Raw genomic sequence first — 15,578 nt, 5'->3', positions numbered from 1 at the left:
CACCTATATGAGTGCTTCATGCGTCTACAACTTATCCCTTACACCCATCAAAATGTATAGTTTCATGAAGAAACGCCCTTATCGAGGCTGTAATTCACAAAAACAGGCCTTTAGCAACGTCATAATTTTAATATGTGAACATGCAAAATTATGCTCTTAAAGCAGCCATAAACATAATTTTAATGTCATAAATATTGTATCTATCCTCATCCTCAGTGAATAAATGACCTTCTGATTGCATATTTACTAAAACAATATCAGGAATGCTGTATATGCGGCCAAATTTCCAATAAGCGCAAATCGCCTATTTAGAATGTCGTAACCAGGTTAATAGGCACATAACAAAACAGCGGGAACTTCACAGCGAACAGATGAAAAGCAGCAGGCTTTTTCTTGACGTAAGAAAAGATATGAAAAGTAGCACAAGATGGCAGCCCACTGCGTGAGACGCAGTAAGCGCTGCTCATTTAATGGGCATATATACCCCTACGTTCGAGGGCACCGGTCAGACGGTAATTAAGCGCCTGCGTGTTTGGCATAATTACGCGGCCATCTGCGGATATTTACGAAGCTTATTCTACGTGCTTCTGTGTGTTAGTGATCAGAATATAATTGTTAATTGAGCAGACTCTCAAGACTGAGACTGGCAGAAATAATTTTACATTGATATCATCACTTTTACTACATTGACTAAATTAAACACTACATACACTCTTGTGAAATATAAACTTCGAAATGGTGCCCTTCGTCACCCTTGAATACCTTAAGGGTGCAATAATGGTATTCTCGTCAGAGTAACGCCGTATTAAAAAAAAAAGACAGCCGATGGTTAAGGTGTGTCAAGAGCGTTTTGTACGGCATTCGACTCTTACGGATGTGAAGGGCTTTACAGTGTACCTATGGCGTGCCCCAAATTTTAATTAGCGCACAGCTGAACTTAGAATGAATTTTAGGGCGCATGCTCTAATTCTGTGCAGTGAGACACTACAACGTCCTATTTACTCCCCTTTAGCCACTGCTGTTGCTCTGATTTACATTGTTGCTTTAAATAAAGGCGCACAAATTGTGTGCAAAATTACAAGCACTATATGTTCAGCCCAACAGCTGGAACGTGTACCAGACTAGTGCGAACATCACCACATCTTTGCTGCCGTTGCTGGCATATATCATCAGATTTATTTATTTTAGTTTTTTGACGAAGCAGCTCCAAATCCTTCCTACTTCTTGTTTAACAAGCAAGTAGAAGGAATATTTAAGTCTACGCATTTAACAAATTTTTGATAACCAGAGAATACTTCGCCACCAGCGATTTCTTCTAAATATATGAACCTGCGAGTACTTGATACAGAACAGATCGTATTTTGAAAATCTACTTTCTACATGTTCTTGCTTTTGCGGATATTTACTGATTTGCTCTTTGATACCGAATGAAAAGAGGTATGACACAGAAATCAACCAGAAACACGTCCGGTTTGCTACCCTACACTGAGGGAAGGGGCAGAGGTATAACAAGATACGGCAACTTTGTAGACTTAAGAAGGCGACTTTGTAGACATCGCACGGAAGCTCCGTGCGTTGGTGACATCGCCCGGAAATATTTTGCCTTCGAAAACTGTCTTTAGTTGACCCGTTTTTACGCGACGTCGCACGGAAGTTCTAAAGAAAGTAAAGTAGTAAGAGCAGCTCTCTGTAAGGGACCATGGTGTATAGCACCTCATCTTGCATGGCGGTAAGGCACAGGGCGGTTACGCCGAGATACCCACATAATTGCCTAGAATTGCTCCTTGCCAACCGCAGAAGTGTTGAGCGCGAGCATTTTGTATTCCTTTATATTTAAGTAAAGGAGAAAAGAAAGCACGCTTTTTAATGACTTTTTATGAATTGTATTCCCAAAATATTTGGCGTGAGAGATCTTTCTTTACTTTCTGAGGTTTGTATCAATTTCACGGTGAACGGGGAAGAAAAATAATGAAGTAAGCAAGTTGTGGCAGAAAAACAAATGGAATGTTGATTTTCTTACGACTACGAAGGCACCTAAATTTACTTTCACTTTCGCCATCCACAGGGAACCTTCGTTCCATCGTTTATTTGTTTTCGGCATATAGCATATGGCAGGTTGGATGAGGTTTGCGAATTCTTATCAAAATATAAAATATATTTGCTCTCTTCCAGTTGTTTACTTGCACACACACAAAAAAGGGGGAGTGGGAGAAAGAAAGCTAAACAACTATGAATTCGCTTGCTAACAGCAGAAGTGAAATTTACTTTAAAAAATATTTATGGAGTTAGGGAAAAAAATTATTTGTGGTGTCTGTTCAGCCGGTAATTGGCTGCTGATTTTGTGTGTGTAACGTGCCCCAAGTGCTCGGCTCCTGTGGCTGTGTCGGGTGCCCGACCCCTGCTTTGGTCGTACCCTGGAACGTGGACACTGTTAAGAACGGCCAGCTGCAGTGCAAGTTTTGCCAACCAGTTGCGACTGTGGAGGCAACATTCCGGGAGCGTCGCCGCACACCTCTAGCCACGGCGTGACTAGGTCAACTGTGTGTGAACAACAATACGTGCGTCCTCGACTCTCTGTCGCTGGAGCCGAGTTTGACGAAGTCGCCATTGTAACAAAACTGGCTCAGCGGACCAACTATTGTTACTGAGCCGCGGGAACGTCTACTGACACCCCTTCCCACGCGCCGACCAAGACGCCAGACAATGGGCGGCGGGCGGGCGCGCTGCAGTTCGGGGAATAAATGCCCCTACGGTGCCTCGTTCTCCCCTACGGTGCCTGGTCAACTCGCCTACGGTGCTTGGACGGCCGTTTCCGTCACCTGGGTATCGGGAGAGGACCGAGTGTTTAAAAAGCTGTCGTGCGGCTTCTCAGGACACTCTCAAGCAGTCATGTTAGACTGATGCACTTTCTCAAAGAGTCATCTTAGACATATATATATACTGTAAATAAACTCATATTCCTCGTTCTCGATGAGAAGCAGTCCTTCCGTTCATCAACGTCCTCAGCGGGGATATGTTAGACGACGGCATGGGCCAGCTACCTTCTAATTCATGCCCGACTCCAATCTTGACAACGGATCACGAGCGATGGGATTGAACCCCCAATCATAACAACACTCAGTCCTAAGATTTTAAGAAAGGCTTAACTTAAGCAATCACCACCTTAAAGCTAAAACCACTGGGAGACGGCAAATAAGCTTGCATAGGCATTGCTACAATCCCTGCATGATACAGATCTGGAAGCTTCCATTATTTTTCGAAAACCTGAATTTGTGGGTTCAATTCAATTTTATTTATTCAACATCATCATCATGAGGATGTATGGTGCGTCGACAAAAAGCCAGAAGAAAGGCTTGACAGAGGTCGACGCACCCTACAGTGACTTTGCAACAGTATCGCAGTGTATCACACAGCATGCGTAAAGCATTCGCAATAGTAACATTGACACAAATGAAACGGTATTTGAACATTACAGGCAAAAACAAAAGCAAGCACAAAGCACTATGACAAAAGTTTCAGCAGTACATAAATTTACACCAATTCACAGCGCGTTCTTTAACGTCTGTGGAAGAATGTAGCTAGGCATTTGGCGACCATAATTCGTTCGCGTTTTAGGCACAAACCACGTTTGACATTTGAAATTTGACTTGCTTTTGTTCCTGATATGCCCTGCAGCAAATACTCTCGAATTAAGAAGAGAGAGCGAACTTAGTGGTGAATGTAAATGCCAAATCTGCTAGCTAAAAACGATGTCAATATTCACTAGAATGAAGAGGATAATTCCAAAGAATTGTGTCTTCTGAGAGGTCACCAAGTCTGACGCGAATTTGGACGTATTGTTATCTAGCCGTGCTGCTAACAAGCGCCCTTCCTAGTATAATAGAAGGCCCTAAATTAATTTCCTAACTGACGCATCCACTTGTAAAGAATATTTCGCTGCTTTACTTTGAAAACTGGATAATCCATGGTAGTACAACATTTGGAACCAATTTCTTTCCGTAATTGTGAAGCCTAGACAGACATTGCTTTCGTACTCATGGTATGGGCTTGAATTTCTTTTTCTTTTGTCATAGCTGCATCATGCTTTCAGAAAAATATCTGCCTGTGAATAACTTAGCAACATCTGTGATAATTAGTCACTGAATGGGATATGAACGAATTAGTAAGAATAAAGGTGGTCACGGTGAAAAAGACGACGCATAAAGTGCTTTCACAATACGGACCGAACTAGAATTCGTGGTCAGCACGAGCATGTTTAAGGTATGCGCTCGTACGGGTTGTAAATTGGTGCCATGACAGTGCTTGCTTACGACCACGTTTTCATAATCTACAACTGTGCTCCTTAGAACTAGCAATACCATCACTTCAGTGTTCCAGTACTTGCGACATTTATCATTCACATTGGTGAAGTGTGGTTGCCTAATCATAACAACTTTACGTGCATTTTATTGGGGAAATCCGAGTGGGGCCCAAGCTAGAGGTTCGTCTCGAGGCCACAAACGTTGTTATCCTGACCAAAGACGAAACATGGCAGTAACGCCTTGCGGGACTGTCATGACCGCCAGAAGAAGCCCGCAAGTGTAGGCAAGTGACGTGACCTTGGCCTAAATAAACAATAGCAATGGCGTCGGCGGGGCTATGTAGATAAAAACCCACAACCTCTGCAACGTTGAAACCTAGTACCTCTGCCGCTCTGCGAGGTCAAGAAGGCTCAGTGCGTGAGCTTTTGCCTGGTTTCGAAACGCCCATAGCCATCGCGGTAAGTAAATGCTCTGTATATTCTTCTGACGTTGTTGTGTTACGGAGAGCTAACAGGACCACTTAACCGCTTTGGGAACTGTACTTTGCAGCCCATTTCTTTTGCTTGTCACGCCCCCAAGGAATTCGTGATCGCGTGCTCCAACGAGGCTGAACGAAAAGCGTAACTTACACGCAGCAGAGCCTCTGAGATTCGCTCCCGCCGGCTAAACGACCTATCTCTATTTACTGCGGGGAGTTAACGATGCTGCAGCTGTAGCTGTGGATCCTTGTGATATACTGGCGCGTACCTACTCTGGGGGATTGGCCAAGAATCGGGTATGTCAAAGTAAAGCGCAAAATACGTGGTCAGAATTTTACAATTGTTAAGTTAGAATCGAGATAGAGATTGGAGACCCTGAATGATTTCATGAAAATGAAAATTCTAGTATAACCATAAAAAAGTAATACAACTCTAATTCAATTTGGGCAAAAGAATAGAAGGCTTAAAATTTTGTATTCAGAGTTTACCTCTCATTGATAATAAAAAAAAATCTTGGATGACAGCTCTAACCTACCCGTCGCTGTGCCCAAGTGTAGAGAAACTTAATGGTAGTACATTTCGGACAGTCAAATATGATCCAAGAGGGTGGAGTGGTGTTTCTAAGGTTCGTTTTCTTAAGCTAATAAATCGTCGACAAGAAATTACAAAAAATGTTTTTGGTCTAATCTTCCCTACACATATGACAAATCGGTGAGGCTGCCAAACCATCCTGTATAACTGAAAATTTAAAGAAGGTATGCGACAGCTAAGTGTTTAAATTCGAGGAATTGTTATAGATGGTACAGAGAATTCTCGCTGCATCATTTGCCTCCGAAATCTTGCAGCTATGATCAAGGCTGATGTAGGGAGAACTCGAATGGCTGGGCCAACTATCGATGTCTTCGCCATTGAATCTGCCGTTTAATTTAGAAATAGGCCTGTATGGCCAGGTGGCCAGATGAAATGGCAATTAGGTCAGCGTTAAGGTACTGATGATTTAAACATGCGCAAAAACTGGGATTCATTAGGTGTCCTGAATGAAGCACACAAGGACAAAGAACCGGTTACAATGGCTCCATAATCTATGGGCGGGATTAATTTACGCATGGCTAGTATACTACCGCTAAAATTCTGCAAGAAAGATTGGTACAAAGTCTGAAATCCGTAGGGGAAATGACCAGTCGAAAATAGGGCTGAATATACCAATACAACATTTTACTTCTATGGGTGACAACAGTCAGTATGACCACATTTTTTTTGTGATTTCATTAAATAATCCTGTAGTTAGCAGATAACATTCGGTAAGATAGATGTTCTGCCTCACTTGAAGAGATATCGTCAAACTGTACCTGAAAATAATTTTCCCTGTCCCGAATGGCATTTACCTCTCTGATTCTAACGTTCAACGGATCAAGAAGAGTATATCAAGTTAACTTGATGTGTGCAGAATCGAAGCCAATGTGCACCGAAAAAACATACTAGGCTGAGAAATGAACGCTGTTTGGCAACGCCTTATTGGTGATTCGATCGTACGCCCTTAAGAATGCTTGTACAACAAGTACAGGAACCGAGTTACAAGAGAAGGAGTTCTTGCTTCTAGATACAAAGTAGTATTTGATACATATTTAGGCAGTCCTAAATAAAGTCTTAACTCTCTATTGCCTGCTGTTACAAGAGAGCAAGGGGGCAAAGATAATGGGCAGGCGCCCCAGAGTCTAACATGTGCCTGAATTCCAGGACAGGCCGTACATACATACGGTAAATTGACAAGAAAGTGGACCTGAGCATCTTTGATCGATGGTTGCTCAGTGTACGTAATAATCCCAAAGCTCGAACGCCTTTTTCTGCAATGTAATCTATCTGTGTACGCCATGAAAGAGAGCTTTAACATATAACACCAAGGTACTTGACATTATCTACTTCTGGAATGATATCGAGCAGATACGTAAGAGATATACGCTCGTATGTACTGGATATCTCAGAGGACATACGAGGAAGGAGCACTTATTCTCGTTTAGAGCTAGACGAAAGGAATTTAGCCAATATTCTATGCAGCCTTTGCGATCTTCTAAGCAACCTTTGCAAATTTTCCTAAAGTGCGTGAATCTTCTTTGCCGATGACAAGAATTCTGGGTCATTCGCATACACGAAAATAAGCACGTCCTCATGGGATGGGATGGAGCTCAGAAAAAAAAATTAGCTAACACTGGAGATCGCAGTGCCCCCCTGTGGTGGAACTCCTTTAGCCTGCTTATATGCACTCGATGAAAAGCCGCTGTGAAAGCAATACAATTCTCTGGCACTTGAAAATTGCGTAATCCGCGCTTGTAAATGTTTAGGGAAGTTAAGTTCTCGCAGCCAGCTTACCAATATTCCGTGTTGAACACTATCGTATGTCTTGGAGATATCAAGCGTAACCAACGCCGCATACTGGCCTTGGCAACGTGCAAGATGCACGACTTGCCAGGTCAATATGCGCCTGCCATATTAAGCACCCCGGCCTGAATCCAATTTGACATTAGCTAGAAAAGGTTATCTTATTAATAATATTTATAACGCGAATACGTAAGGCTCTTTCTATCAACTTTGTAAAATTTGGTGTTAGAGAAATTAGCCTGGCGTTGTCTAAAGTATAACGCTCTCCCGCTTTTTTAGGTAACGGTACAATCTTTACAATTGTCCATCCTGGTGGAATTCAAGCTCCTCTGACAGCGTAATTTATGGTGGTTAGTAGGTCTTCTTGAGACTGTTTATGCGACGCTGGAGCAGCAGTCGGAATACCGCGTAAGATATTTGACAATTTCTCCACGAATATCTCGGTAAAATCCTCATCAATAGGGAAAATCAACGTAAGGGTAGGAATAGAGGAAGAAAAGCGATGCTCCAGCCCTGTAGCAATAACTTCCAATGACGCCGTCATGTCTTGGGGGGATAAAACTAGATTATACGTTATTGTGACTCGCGGTCGAAGCCGTGAGACGGACTCTTGAAGCAGACGAAGAGGAGACGAAAAGCTTTATACAGTATGGGTACATAGCAGGTAATAACATACACGTAGCGGTGCCGAAGAGCTCACCAGACCGAGGGGGCGGCTGGTGCGCCAACAAAGCCAACAAAGCTTCTCATGATACGATTAATAAAAAATCGGGCCCCTCGGTTAACCCCCTTTCTTTTCGTTATTACATAACGAGGGTCTCGAATCCGGAAACATTAATGCCTTCAGGTAGCATTTGCGGTTTGTTGACCAGTTGCCTTCACCGAGGAACATCACGTACTCGTGACGTCTGCGGCGTAAAGGATGTTCCACATCCACCGCCAAGGTTTGTGAGTGGTGGCGCTGGCCAACACTTCCAAGGTTAGTTCTAGTGGTAACACATAAATACACCGAAAAATGGATGGGGAAAACGGCGCCGCGGTAACTCAATGGGTTAGAACACCGCAGGCGTTATGCGAAGACGTAGGATCGTTCCCCACCTGCGTCAAGTTGTTTTTTCATCCACTTTCATTGCCATTTATTTATCATTTCTTTAATTCGATTAGTAAGCACAAGTATTTTACCCTATTTTGTCCCTGGTGTCTTCGTTTGTTGGCTCCTCATCTGCAAGGTGACATCTGTCCACACGGCAGTACAAAAGGACAGTGCATGTCTGTGTGTCAAGTTCTAATTTGCCGCGAGGATTGGACCTGCGCAGCAGCTGACCCAATGGACGTGGCTCCTCAGGCAGTGGACATGTTCCGTAGACGTCTGGCGCTCGTAACTGGCGGAGGCAGTGGCATCGGGCGCGCTGTGTGCCGCCTGCTGGCCCAGAGAGGAGCCCGCGTCGTGGTGGGAGATGTCGACCTGGAGGCAGCCCACACCACGGTAGCGTTGCTTCAAGGTTAGCCAGGTTGCACCGCATTGTTTATCGAAGTATACCGAGTTGTTAAGAACGCACGCGTTCGTTGGCGACAGCTCAGACACATGAGATCTGTATTAATAATTTAAATGTGAGGCACTGGCTCGTCCTTCGCATTTGTTTTCCAAATTAATCAGCCCAACGAACTGATCTGTCAAGATTTGGAACTCTCGGACAAAGTTAGTGACCTATATAGTGGCCAATAAAGCGGCAACTTGATTCCAAATTGGCAACGACGTCGACGAACCCGTATTCACAGTTTTTGGCCCAATGCGCACGAAGGCACCTCCCAGTATCATTTCTATCGTTGAAGCCGTGTAACGGTTTAGGGGGTATTTCGAGTTATTGGGCTATATTGTACACACCTTAAATGTGTCGCTGTTGTGAGGCCAATACAGCGAGAAGAATGAGATTGTTCAGTTCTCGTCTAGGTCTCTCCCTTTCTCTTTATAATCTTTAACATGCCTTCGGTCATAGAATGACATGCTACATTCTTACAATACTATTGAAGTGTTACTGCTTTCGGATGCAAGTATAGGATGTAGACCTTTCACTACCTGGAAATTAAGGATGTTAATTTTCACAGTGTCAATGGAATACGGAGTACCTCTTTTGTGAAATATTGTTGAGCATTTGAGTTAGCACCACTGTTCTGCCAGAAGAGACCGTGAAAATTCGGCAATATGAACAGAGAAAGAAAAGAGTGAATTTGGGCGCGAACACATTGCGTTGCTCTTGAAATGCTTCGTTGACGTATACAGTCAGCTGGTGCTGAAATAGGCTGCTGAAATATTAAAACGGCTTTTCTTTCTTAATATTTGTCAGGTCTTGTCAAGTTGACATTCTGTTGACAAGAAACATCGTGACGGCTGTTTTTGTGACAGAGGTGTGAGCGTTAAAAAGCCGCATTTATAGGTAGCCTCTTGCGGTTCCGAGTTCCATGCTATGTTGCTCACTTTTAGCATAGTGACTCGCTGTATCACCGTTTCTCCATCTCTCTTTAGAGCCATCAGGAGGTGCTGAACATCGGGCCCTTCACATTGATGTTGGCTGTCCTCGGTCAGTGAGCAAAGCATTTGAGAGCTTTGAAGGCGACAGGGGAGAGCAAGTGTCCATTGTCGTCCACTGTGCCGGTATACTGCCGCCCCCTAAGTCATTCCTGGACGTCGACGTAGATGAATTCGACCGAATCAGTAGAGTCAACCTTCGGGTAAGATCATTTGGCGACCAATGCTTTTGATTCGTCTAGTGATTCCTCAATGAGTTCTTTCCTTATGCCCACTACGACAAACACATCTGTGTTACTAAGTAGTTCCCGATAACTTACATTCTGTCAAGCAAAAACACTGAAGTGACCTATGTGAACGAGTGAAACCGCTAGTCATTTATCGCAACACCGCTCAAAGAAGGAAAATTGATCCGACCTTTCTTTTTCAATTCTCTCACGTGTGCCTCTACTACTACGTTCACGTATGTATGCGCGCAGCACGCGTAGGGAAGATCGCATCTCCAGAATCACAGTGGCGTGCAAGTCCTACCTATATGGGACACCGTCAATGTTCGCTCCGCGGCGACCACCAACCGATACTATACGAACAGAATTGCTGCAGCGCCTCAAGCTTATCGGCGCCTGCCGAAGAAATCCCCCTTAGGCACCCACCGGTATAGGTGCGGGTTCGTGCAAGCTTCAAGCATACTTCCTATATGTAGAACTAAAAGATATCCACCTATGCGGACCTTTCAACCCTAATTACCAAAACCTTCAATGACGCGAATAATTGTGGGGCTTAATGTGCAGAAGCGGCAGAGTGGGTTGTGATGGACGCCATATGGGAGGTCTCCGGGCTAGGTCGTTAAGGTGGCTTCTCGGTTCTCGATCCACGTCCTGGCCGCGTCTTCCAATGCGAAGAAGACATATCGCAGTTTGCCGTCGCTGTTCCAGTTGTTAAACGTAGCGACTCTCTCGTACGTCTCAAGCCAGCTTTCCGGGTCCTCGAAAGTTGAACCGCGGAACGTCGGAGGCTCCCTGGGCTGCTGCAGCACGACGGGTGACGCTGGGGCTGCCATTGGGGTGGACTTGGTGGCCATCTTCCTAGTCGTCTCAGGCAAAAGTCCGTGCTCCGGGGGCAGTCCTTGCAGCCTGCGGCTACCTCGCTGGTTTTTGGCGACGTTGGTGTCTTCCGAGTGAGGGCTTGGGTCACGGTTTTGTGGGGGCGTCCGCTACATGAACGCAAAGCACCTCCACCAGATGTCACATGGTCGTGACGTCAAAGAACACAGTAGCAATACTGTGAAAGGCAAAAACTAGTTTTTATTGGGTGAACCTGTGCCCACAAAACAGGCTACACTTAAAGCACAACGAGAGCGGCGAACACAGTCGGCGATCGTCGTAAATCCGATCAGCGGGTCGAGCGCGTCGACTTTTATAGAGCAGTCGTCGAATGTTCCAGACTAATCGTTCGGACCCGCGTGCCTTCCACAAAGTTCTACACCATTCGCGTTACGCGATGAAATCAGATAACACAAGGTTCGGCGACAACAGACAGCCGGGTAGAAGCATCGATAACTTTCCAGAAACGTCGGATACATGCAGGCGCGTCCCTCGCTGTGCGATTACAGTTGTTAAGCGGCGAAACGTGGTCGCTCGATAAAGATAAGTACACGTGTCAATATTCAACACCTGTCGATCTTGAAAGCGCTCTTGAATCTAAGTGCACTGGTATTTTCGCATTTCTCCCCCAACGAAATGCGGGGGATCGAACCCGCCACTTCGTCCTCGGCAGAGGAACAGCATAGCCGCTGACTCACCACGGCGTGTAACAATGACCTCTATAGCGTTTATAGTTGCGCACTCTCAGCATCGTACTGAGCTGAAAAGAGGTACTCGCATGCGTTTCAAAATGCTTGAACACATAATTGCACCAAATATTTGTGACCACCTCGAGTCTAGTAACTTCTCTTTTATTAATCAACGCTGGGTTCTGAAAATATTTTTCGTGGGATTTGCAATTGCTGGAATTCATCGCTGACTTGTACTTCACCACGGATTACCTTCAAACTGATTGCATCTTTCTTGACTACTCAAAAGCACTTGATCGCGTTGTTCACTGCAGCCTCATCACTGAGCTATCTTTTCTTAGGCTAGGCTCACAAACGCTGTCTTGACTTCGTAACTTTCTATTGTATCGCAAGGAGTTCGTAGTTAATAATTTTGCTTCATCTTTTTCTGTTATCACATCCGGTGTACCGCCTTCTAACATTTGGTGGTGCACCTTCTAACATTTCCTCTTGCGTGCGACTATTTGCTAATGTCTGCATCGTATACCGCACTATCCAAAGTCATGATGACCACCTCATCCTCCGAAAGGACCTTAACCTTGTTTATACCTGGTGTGGTAACTTACTAATGACGCAGAACATAACTAAGTGCAAAACAATATCCTTTACTCCTAAACAGTCACTTTCGAACTTCACATATTCTATCAACAACGTTTCACTGCCTCCTGCGGTGTCATAAAGGGACATAGGCTTGCCTCTTACATCCAACCTTTCATGGATATTACATATCGCTAACATATGTGCTACAGCGCCACGAACACTGGGCCACTTACGTCGAAATTTGCGTCATCGCTCAGCTCATACACGCAAGTTGGCATATTTGACCTTCGTCCGCCCAAAGCTTGTATTTGCTTCGTCCATCTGGTCACCTCACCAAGAGTACTTAATTTCAATGCTGGAAGCTGTACAAAATAGAGCCGCTCGGTCCATTTCATGTAACTAAGACCGCCATTACTGTGTAAGAAAAATTAAGCTAGACATTCCGCTCCAAGCGTTAAGTAGCCGTCCTCCTGTTGATCTTTTATGCGTAATGCTCAAATATATTCATAGCGTAATGCCATCCCCACTGCCACTTGACAAACCATTACGCATATCCCGGCGCCTTCATAATCCCCTCAGCATCAAACGCCTATTTGGTAAAACTAAAGCTTTCATTTCTTCGGCTTTGCAAGTCGTGGCCCTTTGGAATGATCTTCCAGATATCCCTGTTTCAATCACTAACCGCGAACTTTACCGCGAGCATTTGTATGCACATTTTATGAACTAAGAATGCATAATGATGTCTTTTATTGTCCTGCTTACTGTTACTTTTCTTTGTTCTTGTTCATCATGGTATTTTGTCGTATAATCTGCCATAACTCAATGCTCCGGCAGGAGCCTGTGATGTGTCTGAATAAATAAAAAAAGATATAGGTTAGCCTAACTCGCGCTGGCTACTATCGTCAGTTCTTGGGCGCAATTTCTGCGTCTTATTTAGCTTAGCCGGCATTACTTATTCTCTCCTAACCGCAGGGCTCGCATTCTCAGTTTTTCTCAATGTTCTCTGTCTCCTTCGCGCTTGCTATGGTGTTAGAAATCGTGAGGTTTAACGTGCCAAATAAACGCAAAATCTAGGATAAATGCCGTATAGCGCGAACTATTGATTAATTTCGTCCACCTGGTGCTCTTCAACGTGCACCCAAGTCTAAGTAAGCGCACGATCGTTTTTGCATTCTGACGCCATCGGAATGCGGCCTCCGAAATCGGGGAAACAAACCTACGGCTTCATGCTCTGTAGGCGACCGCCATATAGTCCCTGAACTATACTGCCATGGTTGCCACGGTGCCGCTTACTGTTGCCGACTCTTACTAAACCTCAACCAAGCCTAACGGCTATGAGGCTATGGCGTTCTGCTGCTGAGCACGATCGCGTTGTTGAGTTGGATGCCCGGCCACGGCGACTACCTTCTGATAGGAACGGGTTGCAAAAACGCTTGCGCCTGACGTATGCTGAATGCATGCTGTAGTTCACCAGTTGGTCAGAATTTACGTGGATGCCTCAACTACGGTTTCTCTAACCGTTTTGCGTGGCTTTCAGACGTTGAAGTCGACAATCAAGCAATAAATATGATGCTCGAACGTAGTCGTTGGCAATTGGTACGAAAGTTACATCGCACTGTTCTCTCTCTCATAGTGTCCTCCAGTTCGCTGCTGTTTCGACCCACTCCTCCGGTCCCATTTAGAAAGGTTTCCTATACAAGCGACCTGCTCTCAGTGGTACTGTGCTGAAAACGGTGGTGGTCCTGTGTTGTTCCGTTTGACCACAGGGTACCTTCTTGGTCACGCAAGCAGCGGCCCGCTGCATGCTGCGGAAGAAGGTGACCGACGGCAGTATCGTGAACATGTCCAGTGTCGCAGCCAGGATTACCCGACCGGGCATTGCGGCGTACTCTGCCACCAAGGCAGCCGTCACGAACTTCACCAGGTAAGGGGTCAAATTCGGGCAAATGTGAAGCATATAGAAAGTGAGTTGAATCTTTCTTTAGGTCGCATTGTCCCCCGTACCAGCATTCAGAGAGCCACATGATTGACTTGCTGTATGGAGTGAGTACACGGGATACTGAAAGCAAAAGTAGACGTGCACAACACCCTTTGTACGACTCCATCTTGATAGGGACTAGCACAAAGCAGTTCAGGCGGGCGACAAATTCCACTTGCTTTATACTTCCCTAAAATACGTATTTTAGCGCCATAACGTATTTCGTGATTGGTTGGAGCCTGTCATGCATGTATATATATATATATATATATATATATATATATATATATATATATATATATATATATATAGAGAGAGAGAGAGAGAGAGATGTCACCTTCACCGCCAATCTTTAAACTTCTTTTACTCATATCTGCACTTTGTATATCAATATATATATATATATATATATATATATATATATATATATATATATATATATATATATATATATATAGAGAGAGAGAGAGAGAGAGAGAGAGAGAGAGAGAGAGAGAGAGAGAGAGCATTTTCCGTCACCCAATGCACAATTAAGTACATTTTCTAGTTTCTGGTATGAACACGAGGGAAACAGGTGCATTAAAAAAATGTCATGCCCTCCAGACAAAAACAGATAACGCAAGCACATGGCACAGTAAGCAGCGTACTTAAAAGGAGACATTGGTATATTGATATACAAAATGCAGATATGAGCAAAAGAAGTTTAAAGATTGGCGGTGAAGGTGACATATCTGCCAGCGAATAAAGTATTGTAAGTTGCACATAGCTTCCTTTTTATTCTTTATGACAAGATAAACAGTCGGAGAACAAGGTATCTATGAATCCGAAGTCAACGTCTCGACAAGGCAACTTGTCTTAGTCGGGGAAATGACACGATTCCTGGTGATTTCATCGTGATCTCCGGAAATTATACATTCATAGCGTGGTCACCGCTTCCATGATTTGATTTCATCTTGCCTCTGCATTATCAGATCAGCAGCGGTGGACCTTGCCGGTAGCGGAATCCGCATCAATGCCGTGGCGCCGTGCATGACGGAAACGCCCTTGGTCAAGGCGTTCGGCGAGGCGGAGCGTTCGAAGATCTCCTCCGGCATCCCGATGGGCCGGATGGCGATGCCCGACGAAGTCGCCGCAGTGGTCGCCTTCCTCTGCGGCCCCGACAGCGCGTTCGTCACAGGTACCACCGTCGACGCCAGCGGTGGCCTCTAGAGATGTCACAAATGAATTGGGAAATACCACTGTTAGCTAAATCTTGGACAGAGATTTTCGACGCTTTTTTAAAGAGCGCGCTACCAAGTAGCGAGGTGTAGCCGTACGACCGACTTCGAAAACTACTTACACCCGTGGAAATCGCAAATATCATTTTCCCTTGATGGATTTTCTCGAAGTGGTCCCTCCATATTTCCGCATTTCTTTTTCGTTTTTAATGCGATTGTATACTTTATTCGCTGGCAGATATATCACCTTCTCCGCCAATCTTTAAAACTTTTTTTACTCATATCTGCACTTTGTATATCTATATACCAATGGCTTCTTTTAAGTACGC

At 44.6% G+C, this 15,578-nt stretch overlaps 1 protein-coding gene across 3 annotated transcripts in view; it reads left to right on the top strand.

Moving 5' to 3' along the window:
* Window positions 1–15,578, top strand: part of LOC142571721 ((3R)-3-hydroxyacyl-CoA dehydrogenase-like) — a 76,486-nt gene that overhangs the window by 26,506 nt on the left and 34,402 nt on the right. For 2 of the 3 annotated variants that reach the window (XM_075680270.1, XM_075680271.1), the window contains exons 3-4: window positions 9,681–9,886; window positions 13,821–13,978. In XM_075680270.1, coding sequence (XP_075536385.1) covers window positions 9,681–9,886; window positions 13,821–13,978 — 364 coding nt within the window. Of the gene's footprint in view, window positions 1–8,472; window positions 8,659–9,680; window positions 9,887–13,820; window positions 13,979–15,578 lie in introns of those variants that run through there. The other variant, XM_075680272.1, reaches the window with a different exon arrangement.

This window comes from Dermacentor variabilis, chromosome 2 (genome assembly GCF_050947875.1).
Source record: "Dermacentor variabilis isolate Ectoservices chromosome 2, ASM5094787v1, whole genome shotgun sequence".
Classification (NCBI taxonomy): domain Eukaryota; kingdom Metazoa; phylum Arthropoda; class Arachnida; order Ixodida; family Ixodidae; genus Dermacentor; species Dermacentor variabilis.
The sequence above is the reverse complement of the archived record's forward strand: the minus strand, read 5'-3'. Positions and strand labels throughout refer to the sequence as shown.